This window comes from Chelonia mydas, chromosome 21 (genome assembly GCF_015237465.2).
Source record: "Chelonia mydas isolate rCheMyd1 chromosome 21, rCheMyd1.pri.v2, whole genome shotgun sequence".
NCBI classification, from domain to species: domain Eukaryota; kingdom Metazoa; phylum Chordata; order Testudines; family Cheloniidae; genus Chelonia; species Chelonia mydas.
Window position 1 is genome coordinate 8,120,038 of NC_051261.2, and position 24,996 is coordinate 8,145,033.

The 24,996-nt window shown below is 50.7% G+C and overlaps 1 protein-coding gene across 1 annotated transcript; it reads left to right on the top strand.

Annotated features, from left to right (window-relative positions):
• Positions 1-5,804: 5,804 nt before the first annotated feature.
• On the top strand, positions 5,805-20,115 carry REN (renin). Its single transcript, XM_007065122.4, has 9 exons — positions 5,805-5,930; positions 9,031-9,187; positions 10,571-10,694; positions 11,497-11,615; positions 12,848-13,044; positions 14,658-14,780; positions 15,521-15,665; positions 16,405-16,503; positions 17,173-20,115. The coding sequence occupies exons 1-9, from the start codon at positions 5,830-5,832 to the stop codon at positions 17,332-17,334; spliced, it is 1,227 nt and encodes a 408-aa protein (XP_007065184.2). The 5' UTR covers positions 5,805-5,829; the 3' UTR covers positions 17,335-20,115.
• Positions 20,116-24,996: the final 4,881 nt, after the last annotated feature.

Consider the following 24,996-nt stretch of genomic DNA (forward strand, 5'->3'; position numbering starts at 1 on the left):
CCAGAATCCAGGAGGCATAAAGCTACATCTGTCCTGCTCCTCTTTGGTGAGACACAACCCAGAATCAGGCCCTCCCAGCTTGTCTCTCCCCTCCCTTCATCTGAGCCCAGCCACTGGCTCGTTATGCTCATTAATTTGCTAATCAAGGCTCCTGGGTTCCTGTAGCCCTCACACAATGCCAGCCCTGAGCGGGTAATGAAAGCCCTGGATGGGCCTTTTCAATTCTGCCTCCGGCCCCAGCTGCTAATCTCGCAGGCGAGGCTCTGGGCCACTGGACAAGGTGATCGAAAAATTCCTTGAGGGGCTGTGGTGAGTATGAGAGCAGCTGTCCCAGCTGGCCTGGGACCAGGTAAAGGACAGGGGAGGTTCTTGAACAGCTGGGACAGGATGAGGGAGACGTGACTCGTGTTCATGAAAGCGCTCAGGGCCCCGGGAGCTACTCGGGCCTTGGAGGAGCGCTGCTGGCAGTCCACATGCACAAGTGATGGGCAGGTGCCGGGGGAGCCTTCCCAAGGGGGGCGCCTGAGTTAAATGCAATCCAGGGCAGAGTGGGGGAAGGGAGGGCTGCCACAGAGTTTCTGGGACTTTCCTACCAACTGGGGGCACCTGGTCAGCTGATCTCTTCAATCATGCTGCTTTATTCCACTAGCAGTTTCTCTTTAGCCACTCCATCCCGATCCCACTGGAAGGCAGCTGTCTAGTGGTGAGAGCAAGGGATTGGAAGCCAGGACTCCAGGGTTCGATTCTTGCCGCTTTGTTGCTGTGTGTGACTCTGGGCAAGTCACTTCCTCGCCCTCTGCCTCAGTTTCCCCACCTGTAAAAGGCGATCATAGTGCTCACCTCCCTTGCAGGATGAAGCTTAATTCATTCATGGTGTTGAGCTCCTCATATGCAGGATGCTGTAGGGGGGCAAAGGGCTATTCCCACGATCCAGCTGTGGAGTATGGTCGCTCTTCCTCCAGCTACAATATACTCTGCATTTTGGCAGAACTCGCCCTCTGAGCCTCTCGCATGGATTCCGAGGCCTGGTCTATGCTTGAAACTTAGGTCAACCTAGCTCCGGCGCTGGGGTGTGAAAACTCCACACCCACAAGCACTGTGCTGGGTAGGCCTACAGAAGAATGCATGGAGAAGAGTCCCTATGGGTGCGCCACGCATCTCCAAGAGCTACCGTTCCGGCGCAGAGTGAGAAAGCCCTCCTTCTGTTGACCTAGTGACTCGTGCTCGGGGAGGGGGAGTTCCTACAGGGATGGGGAAACCTCTTCCGGGCCTGGAGTCTGCGTCTACACTGCGGCCTTGTAGAAGCACAGCCACAGTGCCATGACGACGCTGCTGCAGCGTGGACGTGGCCTCACGCATCACTGAATTAAGACCCGTGTCCCTTCCCCTTTGCACGCCAGGTCAGGAGAGTATTATTCTCCCTCTATAGATGGGTGAAGGAGATTAAAGGCCCCAATGCTCCCCACCCCCGCTGCTTTTATGAGAAGAGCCAAATCCCCCCCAGATATGGCCAGAGGTTAAGGCACAAGTCCAGCCTCATAACGTGCTTCCCCCTCAGCCCCGCAGAAGCCCATCCAGAATGGGATCCAGGGCCCAGATGGGGCCAGGTGCTCCTGGCAATGTGGCCCCCCCATGACTCGCTCAGGGCCTAAAGCAGAGCTGGAATATGTCCCCAGGCCCCTTGCTCCCAGTCTTGTGTCCTGACCATGAGACCCTCTTCCCTTCCAGGAGCCATCAATTTAAGTGGAACCCTTCATTGTGAAAGCCTCTCCTCTAGGAAACTCAGCTCTGCTATGTAAACAAAGCCCGCGGGATGCCCTGGAAGGGGATTTATATCTGCCGGCTCCTGGCCCAGCTATTTCTCATGTTCCTGCTGCCCCCGTACACAGCTCAGAAACGCAAGCAGGGGGCTGGTGGTTTGTGACCCTTTCCTCTGGGCAGCCAGCTCAGAGGGCACCAGGTTCCCTGGTGTGACGCATCCCGGAGCCCCTGGTCCCAGAGGGACGGAGTCTCCGAGTCCCTCTATGGGAAATGACGACAGGCAGGGCTGGCTCATGGGACAGAGGTAGCTCAGCCATGACCCTGCTGGGCCATGCAAAGCAAAGGCGCAAAGATGAGAATGAACAGTTGCCTTCGCCGAGCATGCGGGGACATGGAGCGGAACCAGCATTACAAGGGAAAGTCCCCAGGGGCCAGTTTCACTGGGGGGGGCGGATTTAGCTGTGGGGCCAGAAACAAGCTGCCAAGTCAGAATAAACTGCATCCAGGGAGCATCTAAACACACTGGCTCTGACTGTGTGCTTGAGGGCCGGAGGCACAGATCTGAGGCTGAGCGGACTGTGCACCGGTTGTCTGTCTGCCAGATTCTGGGCTGCAGCCCCAGCAGACCCCAGCCGCTCTCATTTACAGCAACACATCCCAATAGCGCCCCGGATCCCTGTGGGCCCACCCTGTATGTCTCACCCCAACACAACCCCCTGCACTGGGGCTGGTGAGGGGGCAGGCAGAAGAGGGGTGCTCACAATGAGCCTATGCTGTGCTGGTACCCTAGGGGAATTTGCATTAATGGGGGCAGACTGAGGCGGGAGCCAGGCACAGAATCTGCTCCATCTGCTCTTTTCAGTATTCGTTTCTGCAGCTAACATAGGGCCCAGCATATCATCTCTGCTCTATGCTTAGCCTGAACCAAACTCCCAGCTCTAGGCCCCAGATCTGTGTTCAGAGCTTCCCCTTGTCTCTGTTCACTGGTTGGGTCTGAAGGCCTAATCCAAAGCCCTGACCCTGGGGAGGTGTGGATCTGAATCCAGATTTCGAACCCTGATATTTGGACGAATTTGATTTTTGGGTCCGGATTACAAACCCTGACGTTTGGCGAGTTTTCATCTTGGAATTAGGATCAGCCTGTTACGGAGATAGGAAGTTTGGACCCTGTCTCAGAGATGACAGGTTTCAGAGTAGCAGCCGTGTTAGTCTGTATCCGCAAAAAGAAAAGGAGGACTTGTGGCACCTTAGAGACTAACACATTTATTTGAGCATAAGCTTTCGTGAGCTACAGTGAGCTGTAGCTCACGAAAGCTTATGCTCAAATAAATGTTAGTCTCTAAGGTGCCACAAGTCCTCCTTTTCTCTTTGTCCCAGAGATGTTTCACACCACTAAGCGTGGTCTCCAGTGTTAAGGGTGGATGGGGGATCTGGAGTCCTCTTCTCAGATGTTCTTCAAGTCTTTCCCTTCCTCGGGCGCTGCTGGCAGAGTGCAACAGCTGCATTCCAAACCAACGTGCTGTTTGAACTCGGAATGCATTGGTTTGTTTGTTTAGCTAGTTATTTCATGGCATGGGCCGTTATGTAACCAGGTTCCTTGAGAGAACATTTTTATTGCCTTCCAAGTAATTTCCCACTGTGGTCCCTGAGCCACTGAGATCGTTCCCCTGGCTGAATGCTCTGAGGGCCTTATCCAGCGCCTCTTGAAGTCAATACAAAGATTCCTATTGACTTCAGCTTGCACTGGACCATTGGCTCGTTTACTGACGTGTGAGACTGAGTTTTCTACACACAATGGGGGAAATGCCCCATGAGAATAAATCAGCCTAGCTTCAATTATGCCAGTTTAAACGAGTTGACCAGCACTGTACCTTCCGCAAAGAATGCTAATAATGCCCAAACAGATTCCATCTGGCGAAGCTTGTGTTATGAGTTATGGATGGAGCTATTCATTTTAAAACGTGGCCTGTGTGTTTTGCTGGTAGCGTGATCAGACGTCCCAATATTAGGGGCGTTGTCTTATATATGCAACTATACCCTCCCACCCCCGAAAAAGAAAAGTGTCCCCATTTTTCACACTTGCATGCAACCAGCTAATAGGGTCACCAGAGAGCAACTGTCTCATAGATGTAACTTTGAAAAGAAGCTGGTCTGGGCTTTGTTAATATTGGATAGGTTAACCCCCGCCCCCCAGCCCTTTTCACAAGACCGTGGAGAACTCAATTCATCCTTGAACCTCACCCGATCATTTACACCAGTGCAAAGTGGCGACGTAACACAACCATTCTGATTTGGTGGCATTCAGCATTAACTTGGCATTGGTGCAAATGACAGTGCAAGGTGGTGATGGATCGAGTTGTGAGGCCCAGATTCTTGGCTGGCATATGTGAAGCCGTGGAACTATGCCGATTTGCATCAGCTGCTCCCAGATCTCCACCGTGTTATTTTTTCATCTTTTGATTACACCTGGGCAAAGTGTTCTGTTCTGGGAGCAGCTGTGCACAGGGGTAAATGACTCCACAATGAACAAGGCAGCGGGAAATCGGGTCCACGTGTCGGCTAGCATGTGACACTAGCGGCTAGTGTCGGCCCCACTGCTTCCAGCGGGGTCCCAGATTTTGATCATTTGAAAGGATGCTTTGCTTTGATGCCTTGCCTGATACCTAAAGGGAGTGCTCTGCTGCTCATTGGGAGACCAGGGTTTCAGCCTGATTCCCTGGGCTTGGCAGGAATCGCACCAAAGCCACAACATTTCATTTGAACCAGCGCTTCCCACCCTGCGTTATTTACTGGATTGCCACACACAGCCAGAGCTCTTACGTAGTCTGACCTGTGTGCCAGCCCCGCAGTGCCCTTTAACCTGCGGGGAGGGGAGTGAAACAGCTGGGTTTGGGAAAATCCCTGCTCATCAGGGCTGCGTCCAAGGCAGCCTGTGGGAAAATAAATACAGAGTCAATTAAAGAAACCCAACCCCTTTGCTGACCCTTTAAGGCCCATCTTAAGTCTCCTGTGCTCCACTCAAGAACAGTGGCTGTGTGTCACTGGGCAATGGCACCTCAATTTCTCTCGTCCAAAATAGAGTTGGCCTCCATGTTTACTTGACTGCTTGAAGCCAGGCACCCGAGTTTTTCAGAGCTGCAGAGCACCCACAGCTCTCATTCATTTCAGCGTTAAGTGAGGCCACTCACACTGGTGCCTCAATATGGAGTTAGGAGATGCAACCACAGTATTAGCCTTTCCCTAAATGACTTGTGCAGGACAACCGGACAGGTCAGATCCTTAAGTAGTGTAATTGGGCACTTCTCCGTTGACGTCAGTGGAGCTGTGCTGATTTACATCAGCTGAAGATCCTGCCTCGGGGCTTCAGTGGAGGTAGCATGAGCTAGTGGTCAAAGCAGAGGGGACTGGGACCAAGTTCCCTGGGTTCTATTCCCAGCTGTGCAACTTTTGGGCGAATCACTCCGCCTGTCCAGGCCTTGGGGAGGATAAAATTCACCCACTTTTGCAAAGTCTATCAAGTTCCGAGAATGAACGGCATTATTATGAGCTCAGCTGGGGCCAATTCACCCTCATTCTATGGATTTCCATAGAGCTAGCCTGATTTATGCCAGCTGGCAGTCTGGCCCATGTGGTGTAAATGCCAAGTGTTATTAAATACTTTGAGATGACTCTGGAAATGCTAATAAATTAAAAGAGCACAGGTTAGCTACATGGAGAAATTTTATTTTTTAAATCCTTTTATTAAATGCTTTTGCCGTAGTATACCTGAAGAGATTTGATCTGCATTATTGGGATGTACACCGCATTCTGTGTGTGTGTGTGTCACCCAAACTGCCCTTTGCCAGGAAGTGAGGTCAAGCTCAGCTCCAAAATCTGTGTACCTATGGAGTGTCCCCATTGGCAGGATTTGTTATCCCCCAGTCTTCCTCCAATCCGCATTGAGCACAAACCTAAACAGATGCAGAAGGTTTGGCTATAAAAGCACAATGAGTTTTTCCTCTCCTTTGATGCAAGCAGGAATCTGCTGTCCCAGAGAAAGGTTATCGCAGTGGAGGGAGAGAGGGGTCCATGCAAACGGAGCAAATTAGAAGAATGCAGCACTTTCTGATCTTTGCGATGGCTACCTGGGGTGTAGGACTCTTCTGCTCTTCAATTGATGCTTTCCAAAGGTAACGTTCTGTATGTTACTAAAGGCCTAAGGGATGGAGTGTGTGTGTGTGTGTGTGTGTGTGTGTGTGTGTGTGTGTGTGTTAATATCTCTTGCATGTTTCTTTTCACTTTGGCTGTAACTGATGACAGAGGCCCAGATCTTCAGCTGGTGTAAATCAATGCAGCTCTGTTGACTTCCATGGAACGATGCTGATTTACACTAGCTGAGGATCTGGCCCTCACTTTTTAAAAGTTCACTCAACGGGTCTGGGCTTGCTTCGCTCTCGGTCCCTTGGGGAGGTTGCATTGGTCAGCAGTGTCTCTATTTTTAAAAATGAAGAGGGGAAGACGAAGGGTTTTAATTCTAAGTCTTAAATTAGCTGTGGAACGGGTGAAGCAGAGGCTGTGCTGTCCTCAGCCAGCTGAGCTGGGTTTATTTCTGCTTTGTGTCGCCAGAGCAGCCCGAGCATTCACAACTATTTTGGCCCATTTGCCTGCTTAGAGACCCCACCAGCAATTGCCAACCTCTGCCATGTCACTCAGAGAAGGACAGGTAGCACACAGCAAGGGCTTCCTCTGTTTCTAAATGCATTTCTCAAGGCAGATTCAGATCTCATTTACACTGGTATAAATTCAGAGTAATGCCACTGAGACTAACGGAGTGATTCCAGATTTCCCCAGTGCAAATGAGATGAGGATCCATCCCGCACAATTTAAATTAGGCCTTTGAAGGGGATGTGGGAGAAGTTCCTACCCCTGGGTGACGGCTGCAGGGCCAGGACAGAGCATTCTCCACTCTGGGTATCCAGTTAATGTAGAGAGTCTCTGGGGGCAGAAACTTCACTGGAATGGCAAGTTGGAGGCTTTGTTGCCCCTTAGGAGACGTCTCTTACTGACAAAATAAGAACCCGAGTCAGGTCTCTGAGAACCAAGTAATTTTTTTTGCCTTGTAAACGCTTATTGGGACCTTGCCTCAGGACCCAACAATGAGGTGAGGGGGGGTATTAGTGAATTGATCACCCAAGGGTTGGTCCTAGACTGGAACACTGGACCCCATTGCTTCTGAGCTTTGGGAAAGGCGGGACCTGAATTTGGCTGCTTGGGTCCTCCTCTCGTAGAGCAGGTGATATTTTTCGGTTGAATTTTTTTTTTGGCAAAAAATGCAAACTTGGAGTCATGGAAACGCTTCCCACATTCGTGTTGGTTTTTGCCAAATTGTTTATGTTGGGCAGGAGGGAAACTCTGCAAATTCTGAAACAATTGAAAGGTTTTGATTATTTTTTGTTTGAAACCACTTTTCATTTCCAAATTTCTTTCCCTTTTATTTTATAAAATGCTCAAAATCTAAACAAAACATTTCGTTCAACCCGAAACAATATTTCATTCGACTTTTCAACTGGCTAAAATAAAGCTTGAAAATGTTCATTTGTGGGTGGATCTAAAAGGATTTTTGTATTTGATTTTTCAGAATTGCCACTAAAAAAAATCTGTTCTTATCTCAACTCAACACACATTAGAATGTGGGAAGAGGGGCACGGAAATCAAGGGTAACATTTTTCTAAAGCACCAAAGTGACTTAGGAGCTGACATCTCATTTTGAAAAGTGACTTGGGCATTTTTAGGACGCTACGTCTCATTGAAAGTCCGTGAAAATTTTACTCCAGATTGCGGACAGGTAACATGAAGAATGACCGGAGACAGAAAGACAGACAGATGAACATGGAGAAAGAGAGACCCACAGAGAGAGGAAAGGAAAGGCAAAGAGAAGTGGTGTAGATCAGGATGGAAACAAAGAGAGGGAGAATAAACTTTGCTGGAGGAGAACATGAAAGAACGAGAAATGTTCACAGCAAAAAGAGAAGGCGGAGGGAAGACAGTAAGTGCAGACGCTCAAAGATAATTAGCCAGGTGCTGCATGAGGAGGTTTCCTCTCCAGAATCAGGGCCGTTCTAGAGGAATCTGAAATGCTCTTGACTTGGTGGACTGTTGGTTCGGTCTGATCTGACAAACTCTCTGTACGAAAGAGAAGCTTGTGATTAGCACATGGATGGGGTTTCAGGGGTGAGAGATACAGGGGACCCAGCAACCAAGGAGCATTGGGAGGGAAAAGAAAAGTGACTTTATAAAGCTATTCGTGGCAACTGATACCCTGTATTGTGATCCTGTCCCATCCCATAGGGGTGCAGCCCACCAGCTGCTGGGACTCCGTAAGGAGCGGTCTCCCCTCGGAGTCAGTGCTACATCAATGCTCTGATACAGCACTCAGGGGTGCAGCATGAGACTGAAGTCCAGCAACCCGAGTGACCGCATGAGGGTCTGAAAGGTCCGGTGGCATATTCTGCAACTGCAGAGGGGAGGAACCACCTTGCCCTGGCCAAATTCCACCTCCTTAAACTCCCTCTGCAGTGTCCATAGAATATAATAGTCTCCTGCATCCTTGGCCCCGTGAGCATGGGATCTGGCCTCATGCAGTCGTTTTGCTCTACTCAGCTGTGACTGGCCTTAGGCGTGAGCAGCGACCGGTCATCTGGGGATACGTTTCCATAGCTCTGTGCTGACTGTGCCGGCCACCGAGCTGCTTCATCTTCCACTGGGATAAGAGGGGCAGTTTGGGGCAGCCTGTGAGCTCCAGACTCCAGTCAGGCTGGCAGATCTGCCATTCTGAGCCAGGTGTCTGCTGCCACCTAGAGTAACTGAGTTGCATTCGCCAGGCCAGCTGCCGTGGCTTAGCCTAGAGGAACGCCGGGTCTCTCGCCCAGCGTGGCTTTCTATAGGCCCGATTCTGTTCTCAGACCAGTTCTGCAGTGGAGTTGCTTGGCTGACTTCAGTGGAGTCACTCCTGATTTACACCAGTGTCAGTAAGAGCAGAATCAGGCCCAGATTAAAGAACAGGAACATGGGGATTTTCAAGTGTTTGTGCGTAACGGGTCAGCTCCTCAGCTGCTGTCGGCGTAGCCTCCTTGGACTTACATGACCCCAGCTGGCGTCTGGCCCCGTCTTCCCTGAGATGCAGAGGAAATCTGGCAAGCTATCCGGCATCTTATCTTGCCGCTCACTCCAGGCACCTTGCAACCATCACCCTAAGTCCCTGGCATTTTTCCTTCTTCCCCAAATGTATAGGATCCCGCTAAAGAAAATGCCCTCAATCCGTCAGAGCTTGCAGGAGATGGGTGTGAAAGTGTCAGATGTCTTCCCTGCCCTGAAGCAGAATAAGTACGCCGGTGTCGCAGGCCCTCGGAACGGGACGGCCCCCACCATCCTCACCAACTACCTGGACGTGAGTTCCCCTATTGCTTCGGGACCCATCCCCAGGTCTCCTTCCGGGCCTACGGGCTTGTCAACACAAGAGTTGTACTGCTTTATCTGTCCTGCTGTCGTTAAAGTGGTACAATCCCCATAGCGTGGACGTAGCACTCTCTCTTGACAAAGCTATTGCCACGCAGGAAGCCGATAACTTCTGGCCGAGCTATAGTATGTCTTTTAGAATGACATCTGGACTTGATTAAAAGACTTCAAGTGACGGAGAATCTGCCATGTTCCAAAGGTTCGTTACCATTTACACGGAAGCACTGTGGGAAACAGACAGGACCGTGAAATACAGAGACCTCTTTGGGGCAGGAACAATCTTGTGTCGCCCGGACACCACTTAAATAAGACTGTGCTGTCGGGAGGCAGCATGGTCTAGTGTTTAGAGCCGGAGTCGGGGCTCATTGTTTCTGCTACTGACTCGCTGGGTGATTCTGGGCAGGTCTCTTCACCTCTACAGGTACCTCTGAGCCCGGGTCCACAGACTGGGGCTCGCAGGGCTCCCGCTACAGTGCTAAAACCAGCTGTGTAGGCAGCTCTCTTAAATTGTGTGTCGGGCCCACCCCTTCCCTAGGCTTCAGGACTGAGCTGCAAAGTTGACACAGCTCCTTTTAGCAGGATAGCGCAACCCCTGCGAGCCCGAGTCTGTCGACTTGGGCTCAGAGGCTTGCTGCCACGGGCTGTGTAAATGTAGCCGGTGCGTCTCCACTTACACACATGTAATACCGCTCTGTCTTAGGTGCTTAGACCGTCCCCGTTGCCAATGTATCTGAGTGCTTCACAACACTGAATGAGTTTATCCTCACCCCCCCCCACCCCCCGAGTGGTAGTGGAGTAGTATTTTACGGGGGTGGAGGGGGAGCTGTTCAGAGACACGGGGGCCTAGCCCTGTTTCAGTCTCGGTGTTGCCCGGCCTAAGCGATTTAGATGGCTAAAGTCCCATTTTCAAAAGGGACTCAGGCTGTTTGCAAGTCGATGGGACATGGGCTCTGAAGTGCCTACATCGGTTTTGGAAATTGCTCAGGCCTGGCAATGCTCAGCCTAAATCCCTTTAATAATCTGGGCCTAAGTGCCTTGCCCAAGGTCCCCCAGCATGTCTGTGGTGGAGAAGGAGCAGGTCTCCCATTGCCCGAATGGGGATGATGATACCTCACGACCAGGCTTGCAGGGAGTGACTTAAGTATTAAAGCTTGCTAATGGCTTTGAGATCCTCTGATGGGGCTCTTGTTACGCTTAGGGTGCATCGATGGGAATGCAGGTCATTTTTCCTAAGGATAATGCTCTCTCCAGCACAAATCAGGATTGCCAGGGCTCACATTCAGTTCTAACGCTCCTCCTGTCGTGTATTCTCCAGACCCAGTACTTTGGCGAGATCAGCATTGGCACGCCAGCGCAGACCTTCAAAGTGGTCTTTGACACGGGCTCGGCCAACCTTTGGGTGCCTTCCTACAGATGCTCTCCACTCTACAGCGCCTGCGGTGAGCCCTGGAGCGTCTCATGCCCAAGCCACCTGGGAACACTGTCAGGGGCCAGATTCTGGGCTTGTGCAAATCAGGACTGACTCCATTTGAGTCAATGGATTGAGAGCAGAATTAGACCCCACTTCTTGTGGCTCCTGCAATCAGCCTGTATCATTTTCAGTAGGAAGGTTGCATAGGACCCGGAGTAGGGAGTATGGAAGAAGCCTATGGTGTAACAAAAGTGCACACTCACACCTCAACGTGCATGTGAAATGATAGGGAAATACTACTTCCAGGTGGGACTGTATATGTCACAATGCAGAGAAGGGTTCTGGACTCGGCCGCTTGGTGGGAGCATATACGTGGTCATAGCAGGAGAGAGCATGGTTGATGGGAGGAAAGGACTTGAATGACATCTCAGAACAGATCTCAGGGAGTTGGGAATGTGGCAAAACTGCCGGAAACCACAAGCACCCGTGGAGGCAGTCTGAGCTTGTGCTGAAGGGAAACGGAGGTCTGGGCCTCCATTCCCCGCTCTGACACTGACCCCCTATGTGACCTTGGGGAAGTCCCTTCATCCCTCTGAGCCTGATCCAAAGCCCACTGAAGTCAGTTGAAAGACTCCCATTGACTTGGATGGGCTTTGGCTCAGGTTCTTGCTGTAAAAAGGGGATAATTCTCCCCTGCATCGCAGGGGGTGGAGGAATTAATTAACCTTCGTGAGGCACTCACATACTGTAGCGATGGAAGCAGATAGCACCAGGCCTGTCATGCTGATTGGCTTTAACTCCCGCCACCCTCCTTTCTAATGTATCCCCAGTGTCTCACAACCGCTACGACTCTTCCAAATCACGCACGTACCTGGAGAACGGAACGGGCTTTGCTATCCAGTATGGATCAGGAAGCGTGAAAGGCTTCCTCAGCCAGGACGTCGTCATGGTAAGTGCTGGCAAAGCCATGCTAAGGATAAACTCCAAAGCCCATTGAAGTCAATGGAAAGACACCCACTGACTCCACTAAGCTTTGTATCAGGCCATAACCCCCTCTCTCCTCCCCACCGGTATAGGTCAAATCTTCCGCTCAGTAGAGCACCATTGACTTCAATGTAGACATACCCATTGCACCAGCTGGGGATCTGGCCCATTGACTCAGTGGATTTCTGTCGCACTTTTCATCTGCAAAGATCCCAAAGCACTTTACAGACTGACAGGATTGTTTCCCCCATCAGTCGAACCAGCTGTGTGTCCTGGAACATGGACACGCCACACAACCACGTTCCAAAGCTGGGTAGAGCAAAGTAGACTACCGCACTTTGAGTGCACGGCAGCAGCGTCCACACGGACAGTTAGTGTGCGGCAGGCTACAGTGGGGTCGATTTACACCCCATCTTGCCTCAAGCTAAGTGTTCATGTGGACAAACCCTTCCTTTTCCATGTAAATGAAAGCAGAGATTCTCCCATAATCACTGGATTCCTGGAGTTTCGTACTTTAAGAACCATGCCAAGTATGAGAAGGGTCCTGAAAAAATCCAGAGAGATGGCAACACTGGAATGTCCAAAGCGAAGAGTGTAGTGGGTTTTGTTTAAACTCATGTCACCACAGGCATTGTTAGTTACACAGGGCTAGGAGCCTGTCCAGCTTTCCCCCAAAATACAGGAGAAGCCAGGATTTTGTGGCTCCACCTGCAGTGATCTGGAGCCTGGTTGAGCACCACCAACTCCCATCAGAGGTCAGTGGGAGTTGTGGGGCTCAGCATGAAAATCAGGCTTTGGAGAGGGATGATCTCCATTCGCTTGCAGTCCCTTGAGCAGCAGTAGTGTTTGGGGTGGATGGGGGGCACGGCAGCTTCTGCAGTAGTTCATAGTGGCTGTGGACAGGTGGGCACAGGTTAGAGCAGCCCCTGTGGCAGCTCTAACCTGCACTGCAGACTGCAGCAGTCCCTGAAAACCCCAGGATCAGGAGCTTCGCTGCTTATCCCTTGGTCCCTGAGCTGGGCTCTGCACCGGCGCATGGATGAATCAGGATCCTATGTGCTCCCAGCCCTCTTGAGTGTTTAAATGAGCAGCATGCAGAATACCCAAGTGCACGATATTTGTGCACCAAAGAAAAGAGCACTAGACCCCCGTGTACCCTCCACTGATCTGCATTGTCTCATACTCTCCTCTCCCCAGGTGGCTGATATCCCCATCATCCAAGTCTTTGCTGAAGCCACGGCGCTGCCTGCCTTCCCCTTCATCTTTGCCAGGTTTGATGGGGTGCTGGGCATGGGGTACCCCAGCCAGGCAATCGATGGCATCACCCCAGTGTTTGACCGGATCCTCTCCCAGCAGGTTCTGAAGGAGGATGTGTTCTCCGTCTACTACAGTAGGTGGGTGTCGCTAGGAGCAAGCAACCTGTACCACAGAGGAACTGGGAGCGCTGCATGAGTCTATTAGTCTTGTATAGTGTGGTGGGGGTCCCCGGGGTTCACTGCTGCAAGAGCAATGAGTATAAAAGTTGTCTGGGTTCAGAATTATGGCCTTGTTTAGCATGATCTTCACTGTCCAAGAAACAGAAGAGGCGGAAGGTTGGCAGGGTTGGGGTGCAGCCTTGGAACTGAAGAAGAGGGGAGCTATGGGCCAGGATGGAAGGGCACAGGCAGAGCTGTGTAGGTGCCCAGGACTGGAATAGTAGGAAGAGGGGCTGTGGACCAAGATTGAGAGGCCGGGCACAGTTGTGTTGGGGACCCATTACTGGAATAACCAGGATGTTGCAGGTCAGAGTGAAAGGCAGACCTGGTCAAAAATTGTCATTCAAAACATGTTTTGGTGGAAAACGACTTTTTTGTGAAAAAAATAATTTTTCTGTAAGAAATACCCATTTGGGACCCCCCAAAAATGTTCAGGTTCTTGTGAAAAACTGGAAAACCCCCAAACCGAAATTGTTTGGGTTTTCCGCAGGTGCAAACAGGCGGAAGAGAAGTCGGTTTTCCAATGAAACTCCGAAAACTTTTGAGGAAAAATATTGATGGAAATAAAAATGTCTCCATTTCCAGCAACAATGTGTGTGGCATCGACCCCGCTTCCCGGCCAGCTTTAGGGAAAGGCTTTTGGAAGCGTGCCTTGGGGGAAGCCATCTGCACAGTGCCCAGCCCACACTGGTGCTGTCACTTCCTGGCTTTTATGAGCAGTAAAACTAAATTCAAGAGACAAAAAATAATGAGAAACAAATCCAGAAATCAGAATGTGAAGCGAAACCTGTGGATCTCGCGCTCCCTAATAAAGGTGCGACTGTCAGTGATGGACAGAGCCTAATGACTCCTTTCCCAAAGTCCTTGGTCTGCAGTCCTAGGCCAGATCCTCAGCTGGTGTAAATGAGTGTAGCTCAAGGCCAGCTTGCACCAGCTACGGATCTGGCCAGCTGGATGCAGAGCTCCTGAAGGCAAAATCTCCCTAGGATCCTTGTTTTATTAGATTTCTCTTTCTTTGCAGAGCTTCGAAGTAAGAAGATGATCAAACACAAACCCTCTCAAGGCATCACCACACTAACAATCACCCTTGCACCCCGGTTCTGGGCGGTAAACTCTGCTAGCTCTGCCAGAAACATACCAAAAAATGACTCCCTTTAGCAGCCCAGTACTGGTTAGTATAAGCTCCCTCTGCACTTATTGGGCCACTGACACAAGGTCAATTACACTTGCTGGAACACTCTTCGGCTTCTAAAGCACAGCCTTGCACAAGCAGCCTGGTGGCAGCTTTGCTAGGTGTGAACTTGAGATTCCCAAGAAGCCTCTAAACAGAGCTTTCTGCATGCTGGAGCCACCTCCCAGATGCTAGTCACCATGCCCGCTAACTCCCCTCACTCGATTCATCTAGCACATGGGAAATCTGCAAGGCATCATGTCTTGGTCCTTATGGGGTTTCCCCATCTCCTGCCTTTCTGGAGTGGAGACCTAGAGAAGGGACAAGATAGGGAGTTACTCTGTTGTGTTTTATGTCCTAGGAACTCTCTTCTGAAACCCGGAGGGGAAATTATCCTTGGAGGAAGTGATCCAGCCTACTACACCGGGGATTTCCACTACCTGAATGTCAACAAGAACGGCTACTGGCAGATCAGCATGAAGGGGTCAGTAGCAGGGAGCTCACCTAGCCCTTACATAGCTCCCTCCCTCCTAGGTGGGGAGGGATTTGGGGAGGCATGATAGAGTTATCAAGGCTGGAATCAGACTGGATCACTGGGGTGAACCCCTCTAATGCCTGCAAAAAGTGCTGGGGGACAAGTAACACTGGATTCCAGCGGTTAACAAGAATAGTGCTGAGTCCGTGTGTAGCCCTCCTTGTGTTCCACATGAGAGAATTACCCCACGGTCCGCTCCTGAGAGGTCGGTAAGCCCAGTTCACAGGCAGGGAGACTGAGACACTGGGTGTGACTTGTCCAAGGAGACACAGAGTCATTGGCAACGCAGGGCGAGAACCCATTCAGCACGCACGTGCACACAAGCCGCCCCGCACCCGGGGGTCCTGACCCTGAGCTGTGTGTGTTACAGGGTTGGGGCCAGGAGGAATGTGTAGGAGCTAGCAGACTGTTGGGGTCGGGGCCCAAGAAGAGCGCTTGGGTCTGTTGGAAGGGTCAGAGCAGATGTACGTCAGCACCTAGCAGAAGGATGTGAAGGGAGGTGGAAGGAAATGGACTGGGAGGGAAAGAGTTGGTGCTGATTGGAGGGGCAAGGAGAGAGAGGGAGGTACCTAGATGAATGTAATTTCTAAGGCTCCTGTTCACCTTGGTATTAAAGGGCAGAGGTGACCGGAGTGCTGTCGGGAGGGAGAGGTTAGGGGAAAGTCAGAGCTCTTTCCTTCACTCCCTAGGGTGTCTGTCGGTGCTGAAACGTTGTTCTGCAAAGAAGGTTGTTCGGTGGCCATCGACACGGGGGCTTCTTACATCACCGGCCCAGCAGGCTCCATAGCTGTGCTGATGAAAGCCATCCAGGCAACGGAGCTGGCGGAAGGAGGGGTGAGCAAACCCACCCTTCGCTCCTGTCCATCTGCTCGCTGGTGGGCATGTGACCAAGCAGCCAGCTTCATTAGGTCCCGACCTGGGAACGAGGGCAGGTGCTAGGGATGATGGGGATGAGGTTACAATTGATTCCCAGGGGACAGCACTCAGCTTGCCTCTCCTTGGCTGTGACAGGGCCCCTGTTCTTCCAGACCATGGGGTAGCACTGGCCATTCCCACTGGCAGAGACAGGTCATCTCATCCTCTCCCAGCGGTGCAGGAGCAGATGGAGTGTGTTGATGACTTCTCCTTGATGAAGCCAGGGGTCAAAGACTCCATGTGCGTTAAGGCTGGCCAGGGGTGGATAAGGAGAGAGATTCCTTTTGGGAGCATAGTCACAACCCTGGGCAGAGGGAGGCAGAACAGGACCCCCGGCCCCCAGGTTTTTACTGTCTTGTTAACGCACTCTTGGTCTCCTTCCAGCTTGTTCTGTGTGGTTGCACCTCTTTGGGAGACCGAGTGAGGTAGTCCAAGAAGCCCAAATGAGCAGTGAGGTGTGGGGGGGTGATATGGGATGCCCCCACACTTTTCAGTCTCTGTTGCTAGCATGGGTCTGCTTTATCAAATGAGTTGCAACAGCCTCTAGCTGAGGCTACTTGTGCCTACAGTAGATTCTTTGCTGGACCGTCCTTCTCTGAACCCCAGGAGACAACCTCTATAGGACCTAATCGCCTTCTCTTTCCTTCCTCTGCTCCAGTATATTGTTGACTGTGACAAAGTCCACCTGCTGCCCGATATCTCCTTCCACCTTGGCGGGAAAGTCTATGCACTCAGTGGCTCAGCCTACGTCCTCCAGGTGAGATGCCTGTCCTCTGTTATTCCTGGCGGTGGGGGTGGAGAAGGCAAATGCTGCTCCTGACAAGGGATTTCTAGGTGATGCCCACTAAAGAACATGTTTGATAGTGTTAAGGGCAGAGAAGGGTTTAGTAAGAGATCACTGCGGGCAGTTCCTCAGTTGTGTTCTTTATCTGGGTCAGAGCTGTTATTTTGAGTTTCATCAGCCGTGGACTCCAGACTTACGCCCTGTATATTGTTTCCATAACACACGTAGGAATAAAGATAAGCCTAAACCGGAACTAGTTTTTCCAAAGCTCACAAAGTTTGTGGAGGTGTCTGGATAAACTAGGACCTGACTCCAAACCCCACTCCCTGCTTTTACAAAACACAAACCCTCCTTGGGTAATTTCTCATGTTCACAGCAAAATCTCAGAGTGAAGCAGGAGAATCTGCTGTGCGGGGCAGGACCTGGGGTGGGGAGCAGAAATCTGGAGCAGGCCTGACTGGAAAGCATAAACTGAAGTGTGGACCAGATTCCTGGGAGAAGAGGTTGTGGAGCTAAATAGCAACCGGGAGGAGTCAGCTACCTGGGGCATTTCAGGATCTGGGGAAACAAATTCCAATCCAGGGCAGGATTCTCTCCCCCGGCGTCTCTCTCCTCATGAGCTGGGTCTCTTTCCTTTCATAGCAATCCCAATATGGAGAGGACATCTGCACTGTGGCATTCGCCGGTCTGGACATCCCTCCTCCAACCGGCCCCCTCTGGATCCTGGGAGCCAGCTTCATCGGGCAATACTACACTGAATTCGACCGGCGGAGCAACCGGATCGGCTTCGCCACCTCCCTCTGACAGCAAGAGTGGGGGAGAGGGGTGCGGGGAGAGGAGAGAGGGTATCGGTTTGGAGAAGAAACACAAGACTGCCAAGGAGAAGCATTTTAAACTGTGAAAGAGAATAGCTTAGCGGAGTAGTTCCTTAAAGGCACAGAAAACACATCCTGTCTATATTTAAGTAAAACCCCCTTATTAGTCCACTTTGAAAATCAATGCTACACTTCAGTGATAAGCCTCAGAATTAACCCTCTTTGCTCCAGAACTCCTCCACTCCACTGTCCCCATCACGAAGGCACTGATCTCCTCTTCCCCACGGACTGGGTCTCATCACTTCAACTTTTATTTTTCCAATCTGTTTTGAGCCTCCTTTTGCCACAGCTGGACTTACTGCTACTTTCCTACCCTATGAGTCAGCTGAGAGAGACGCTTTCCCATAGGCCTGAATTTTCTATGGGTGTAATACGTATATTTGGGTGAATTTGACCTCTACCTAGGTGCCTAAATGAGAGTTGAGAACTTTAGAAGATCTGGCCCTAATTGGGCCTACCAAGTGCTTGGAAATTGGGCCCTGAGCTCTTCTGAAAAATTAGGACCTTATTGGCACAGTGATAAGAATGTTTTGGAAAGGTGACCTACCAAAAACAAGTCTATTTTTAATATAAAACCAAGGTGGTGTTTTTAAGGGGGATATTTCCTCCCGTCCCCCACCCCAGGTTGTTTATTTACATTAGCATTTCAGATTTTCTCTCCCCTGACAGACCATATGGATGACTGGAGAACAGGTAGGAATATGACATCAGACTCCAGGAAAGTGAAACCTGATTGATCCATAGTTTTGTTTGTTTCTTTGTTGTTGTTTTTTAAGGCCAGAAGAGACCTTTGTGATCAGACCTCCTGCATAACACAGGCCAGAGAATTTCCCAGAAATTCCTCCCTCCAGCCCATATCTGAGAATTTGAGCAGAGAATATGTTTTTAGAAGGAGACCTCCAATCTTAATCGGGAGGCTATGTGATTTTTTTCATTCCAGATGCCTCAGAATGTATTTTTGTTGCTCTTGCTTCTTTTTGTTCATGCCTAGTGCAGATGTTTGAGAGAGAAGCTTTTTTTGTTCATGAGGAGGAAGGGGCAGCAAACCCTTAAGGCAGAAAGATGCTCAGATGGTCGTGAGGGGACCACATCTTCATAGAGACAGTGCTGCAGATGACACCTCTCTCTTCCACAGTCTCCCCTTCCATTTGCCATCACGTAGCAGCCCTGTGGCGATTGCTGAGATGGAAGAGCGATAACCGGAAAGGCTTAAATAGATTTTTAGCTGGCTGCTGATGCAATTTAGCAGGGGAAATGAGGCGGAGGAGCTGGCACCATAAATCAGCCAGCTCTTCATAAACCACCAGCAAGTCTCCTGTGGACCCACAGCGGTTCGTCTATCACAGTTTGAGAACCTTTGAAGTAAGGGCTGGGAAAGCACCCATCCCAGAACCCCTCCGACAAAACCCTATAGAACCAGACTCTGCATTCCTGAAATGTTCCCTTGAAAATATCAAGCGAACGAAAAAAAGCCTTTAAAAGAAAAATCTTTCAAGCTTCCTTTTTCCAACCTAAAAAAAGGGCAAAATCTCATTTTATTCCCCCTTAGTGGGTCACCTTTAGTGTGCTGATGCTTAACGGCACTGCCAGGATTAAAGGGAAGAGCTCTGTGAAATACTCCCTTGAAGCTGCACCTCTCAGATTGGTGCCTGGCTCTCTGGAAGTGCTTGCAGGGATCCAAAAAGTTGGAACCTTAAAACCCAGCAGGCCCTGGAGATCAGGTGGAAGGTTGGAGGCCTCTATTCCCCCCGCGCTGGCACTGGACAGTCGGTTCCAAGAAGGTGCACTGAATCCTTGCAACCTTTTCAGACTTTAAAGTGGGCTTCCGTTCTGAAAAGTGACCGTGTAAAAAATGGTTCCTTCCTACTCAACCAATCAGCTCCCTGGGTTTGACTGACCCTCCCCCTGCAACACACTGCTATTCTGATCTGGTGTAAATGACTGCCCAAGGTGCGGGGCAATGGTGAATTCCTTTCCCCCCCCCCCACCCCCACTGCCCCGTTGCATATGCAGTTGGATCTTGTCTTGCAGATCCTATTAGACCTGCAAAGCTAGTACTGCTGCAGGAGAGTGAGCTGAACTGTACTCTGGTTTACGCATGGCTGACAGCAGTGTTAATCTGCCCTCCATTACACCACTATTGTGCAACTCCATTGCTGAGGAGGAGGAGGATACAGAGGGATAGTTCAGGGCAGAATTTTATTTTGCGCTAGCCAGGTTTCATAATTCATGAGCCAAATGGAACCAGCTTGCTTTTCAGATCCCAGGGTGAGCGCATGTAGCTTTCAGTTAAGGGAGCAAGGGGCAAGGTCAACTCCTCTACCTCCAGTGGAGTTGGACTGGTTATAAATGGGGGTACAACAAACCTTTTTTTAAAATCTTTTAAACTGAGTGTATTTGATCTGGAAATCCAAATCTGCACAACAAACCTGGATCTCCAGAGTGTCATTTGTAGAAATTTTTCTCAGAGCCGGGGCACACTTTAAGGTAACAGTCTTAAGTTAAAAGTGTTAACAGTCAACTTACTAGTGGACAGAACACTGGGGATGCTACCTGGTTGCCGATGGCTGCCTGCCAGGAACAGCTGAGTGTTTTGTCAAACTTTTCCATGCTGTTTGTTTGTTTTTGAGTGGTAGAAAAACAATTCATGTGTAGTTTAATGATATATTTATAGCTTGTGTAAATCCTGCCTACTCCATGACCTTTTGTATTAAACAAAGGCTCAAAGCAACAAGGACTCTGAACTGATGTTGTTTGTTATTGCAGATGCAAGAGAAAGCAAACGGATTTAAGAGCATAACAAGTGTTTCTTTATCCGGGTTTACCATAACAGACACAACGTGTATGTCGATACCGCAGCTGGGAGATGGCACAGGCTAGCTGCTGGAGTCAAAGCCTGCCCAACTCTCTCTGTCTGAGTTCAGGTGGCTAGCTCGTAATGCCACCTGTGAGGCACTAGCCACTCTGCGATTTTTGGCCTGTTAGCTTGAGTGAAGCTACCATGAGTCTGTCCACCTGGGCTGGGAGGTTTACTCCTAGCTGCAGTATAGACAGACCCTCAGTGTATGTACAATATAAGAAAAGGCAACCGCAAAATACTCCATCAGTGAATCTAAACACACTATGGATACTTAGTATATGTGGCCAAAATCCAAATCATTAAAAAGTTAGTCCTGTTGAAATGAAAACGATGTATTCCTTCTTGAGTGCTCGTGCCTACATAACTGCATTTTGTGTGTGCGTTTCCAGAGTTTGACTGAAAATACGTGGCCGTGAAGAGCACGGGGCTGCGGAGAGTGGGGAGCGAGATTTGCTTTGCTTTGGACTGTATTCATATTTTCAACCTCTCACAACCCCTCAGGCTGGTTTTTGTTACACCCCCGGGGATCGCATTGCAGCAACTGAGAAACACGGGGCTAGAGGAAAAGAAAGGTCTTCTGCCTGAGGGCCGGGCTGCTCAGAGGGAGCCCCGAGTTCAATTCCCGGCTCTGCCAGACACACAGTGTGACCTCACGTACGTCAGCCAGGGCCCGATTTTCAAAGGGGTGCAGTGTCAGATGTACAGCACCCAACGCCCTGGGCTCTTTTGAAAATCTGACTGTTAATCTCTCTGTGCCCTGGTTCATGGAGATAAGACTTCTCTCCCACCCTTTACAAGCTAAATAGATGAGAGAGAAACTCTTTGGGTCAGGGAACGGATGTGCCTGGGAGGGGAAAGGGGGCACTAACGTGCTCAAGCTCCTCCCATGAGCTTAAGCTAAAGAATTTGACAGGAATGAAACAAGTAGGAGTCTGTAGGCATTAAACAGGGGTCTGTGGCAGTCACTCAAGGACCCCATAGAGTTGAATAGAGCGTTATACCAGTTGCTATGCTGACAGAGGGTAGGCAGTGTTTCTTGGTGCGCCCGCAGACCAACCCCAAGAGATGGGGCTGCTCAGAGAGGGTTTCAAGCAGTGCCTCTGGGGGGAAGTTCTGGGGTGTGTCTGCACTCCCTGCTTCTGGAAGAATGGGCAATAGTGTAATAGCAGCTGCCTCTGTGCCCTTTTCCACTAATAAATAGATGCTCTCCTGGCCTCATGCTGACATCTAGATTCCCGGGGGGGCGGCCTGCCAGGGATAACCCACCAGGAAGTGGCCTGCCAGGGATAACCCACCAGGAAGTGGAGCATGAGGTCACGGAGCAGCACAGTCGACGACGACGCCGGCAGCAGGAGACCGAGCTCTAGTCTAGTCGCAGCTCGGCCGTCCCCGTCCCCGGGACATGTGATTCCGGGCAGGGCACATCACTTCTCTAGCCAAGAGGAACAACATCCAAGTATCTGGAGAAGAATTAAACGGAGTCGCAGGCTTGAAGTAGACCATACAATCCCCTCACAGAGTATGAGAGGCTGCCCTACACACACCCCCTGCTAACCCAGTGTAAAGGTATGCACCCAGGGACTGGCATGGGTTAACGAGCTCTATTTAAAAGGAGGTTTGAATTAAAGGCTTAAGGAAAACCTTTCCTATTGTATCCCTGAGAGAGGGGTTCCTTGGGAGGGAGGATCCTACCATATATGGTCTGGTCCAAACAGCAAGGGAACCCCTGCAACTAGGGGGTCGGGCCTCAGCAGGCCCATGCCATATGGGGGGGGCCTCCTTCACAGGGGACCCCTTCTACTGGAGGGCATGGCTTCCCCCCACTCAGCCTGTGGAGGGCTGGGCTGGAGCTCAGGCCCCCCAAAAGGCTTCCCCCTTGGAGAGTGGATTGGGAGCCATGGCCATTTCCTGAAGTACAAAGTTGGGGGTGATCCAGCCTTGCCCGCTCCCTCCTCCCCCCAAAGAAGACTCCAAGGGCAAGTCTTGAGGAGCATGGGGGAGTGCCCAAGGAATGGGTGAGAGATTGGAGAGCAGGGAGTAATGAAGTCGGTGAGGAGTTGGAGCAGTGGGGGGGATGTGTGGTAGTGCGGGGGGGTCAGAAGATGGGGAGATAGGAGAGTGGGGAGCAACATGAGGAGAGAGTGTGGGGGAGGTAGCAGCATAGTGTGTGTGTGTGGGGGGGGTCACAATTCCTCCCCACGACTGCTGTGCTCAGCAGCGGGAAGTGAGCTCTGAGGTTCCCCTTCCCTGCACTGCTCCCCTCCTTCCCCACATTACCTCCAGCACTGGAGAAGGGGTTCTAGACTCCCCCAAAGCCCAAGCCATCTGTGTGGGGGCAGCACCATAGAGTACATCTGTGCTTCCTCCCAGCTTGACCCTGGAGCACTCCAAAGAGGCCCCCACTTACCTCCCTTTCACAGCATGGACATGGGGACAGTGTTAAACAATACCCTCTGTAGGTTTGAAGGTCTGGCTCTTCCCAGGGAGCTGAGCCCGGCCTGTGCCTGTAGCTCTCTGGAGGCCACTGTGTTAACTCGGGAGGTCCCAGGTTCAGTCCCGAGTGACGATTGCTACATAAGCGCGTGTGCATGTATGTATATAAACAAAACTAGTGATTGCCCAATGTTAAAATCTTAAATTAATGCTGCCTGTTTTCTCCTATTTCAGATTGCTGTTATGTTTACAGACAGTATCCGTTTAAATAATTGGGTCAAGACGTTTAGCCGTACATGCTTTTGTCAGCTTGTTCGTGTTTGTTTTTGTCGCAAAGCAGCATGCCTTCATTCACAACTATAGAGTTAGCAATACCCAGGTAGGTACGAAAGATTAGTCACTACTTCGATTGTAAACGCTCTGAGGCAATCTGTCTCTTTGTTTCTGTATTTGTACAGCGCCTAGTGCAATAGGGGCCTGGTCCACGACTTGGGCTTCTGCATGGTACGGCCATACAAATAACAACACCCCGACGTCTATGTGGGAAGTGAAATTCTGCAAACTGATCTGTGCCTCAGTTCTCCATTTGTTAAAAGAGGATGCTGCTTCCGTGCCCCAGAGGGGTAAATTCATGCGAGACACTTCAATACTCTGGTGATGAAGAACATAGATAGTAGGTGTGAAAGGCTGGACTAAAATACCTGGCTTTGCTTTTCAGGAGCCAATGCTTGTAGGAGGGCTGTAGAATGTTTGTTTGTAAAGAGCTTTGCAGGCAGTTGTGTGGTGTCTAAAAGGGCAACACATTTTCCTAAAAAATAACCACAGGTAACAGCCTTTACCTACCAGTTGCTTACAGCAAGGTGCTTTAGGTCTTTTTAGGAGCCCTGGTTGTATCCTCTGGACATATCTGTTTGGGTTTTAACACTAACTTTCGGACGGGGGGGGAATGTCTCTATGGTGCATGTCCAACGAGGCCTCACTTCAGTCTCCCGAGGGGAGACAAAGGGAAGGTGTCCTTTTAATATCTCCCTCCACTCGACCATACAGACGACTACAGAGCACCATTTGTGTGTTGCGGGAGAGAAGTCTGAGCTTGGAGCAGAGCCAAGACGCACCCGCGCTGAGTGACAAGCGCAAACATCTACTGGAAGCTCCTAATCCTAGTCTGTGCACTGTGTCCCCCTCATCAGCTGCTCACTGAATTATCAGCATTGCTTGGGTACACAGTTGGGACGTGGGATAGTTCTCCGACTGCGATCTCCAACTTTCAGGCTCCAGCTAAATCCAAGGGAAAAACGCTTCTCTAGTTTAATGACGCTTCTTGCCATTCAATTCACACGGCGGCTTTCATTAAATAGCAGCCTCTGTGCAGCAGCAAGGGAGGGTAGGGAGTGGGATCAGGTAACCCCTGAGGAGCAAAAGGGGGTGGTGCTAGGGGCCAGCTTAACTCCTGAGAGCACAGGGAACCAGCGGCAGATGTGTTTTACAGCTCAGATTTGTGTGGAAAAGCCTGCATCCCCCAAAGGACAGGTACCTGCATGGTACAGGGGTACCTCCTGCTCCGTTTCCCCATGCTGGTGGGCTCCTGTGTTAAGTGCTGTGGTGTGTACTAAGGTGTGCGTTGTGCTTATGGCAACCTCTTAATAAAGCCAGATCCTAGGGCTGGAGTGTGTCTGGGACAGGCTGCAGAACCTTGCTAGGAAAGGGTGGGCTGGTGTTTTTAACGGGCAGACCACAGGCCAGCTCCTGGGCCGCATTCTCACTTCTTTACATCATTTGGGAGGCACAGAGGTGCTGGACAGCATCTAGCTCCCCCCCAGTTTGGCCAGCCCTACCCCATTCCTGTTTCCCCCAGTCCCCGAGGGTCATGGCAGGGGAGAGGGGAGGACTTTGGGAGAGTTACTCCTGGGTTGGAGAGTGGAGAAGCAGGCCCAGTATATTCAATAAATGACTGATCTGCTTCTCCATCCTTCACTGGTATATTTCAGCCTCAGCTAAGAAGCTCCATACCTATGCCCCATGGCTGTTTCTGGCTATAGCTTGCAGCTGTAATCTATTATCATTACTTAAAGGGGATACAGGTCAGTAGATTCAAAGGTGTCTCCTAAAACAGCCTTCCCATTTCAACAAAGTCCTTCGGAACCGTCCTGTGGTAAGGAAACAGCCCCCTCAGAGCCTTAGGCCTCAGTAATTGACAGGCCCACTTCCTGGCGACCATTCTGCAACCGGCAGAGAGCGCTGGCCGGGAGCCCCTGGGGACTGGCAACTGATGAGCATTCACACTTCTGATTGCACTGG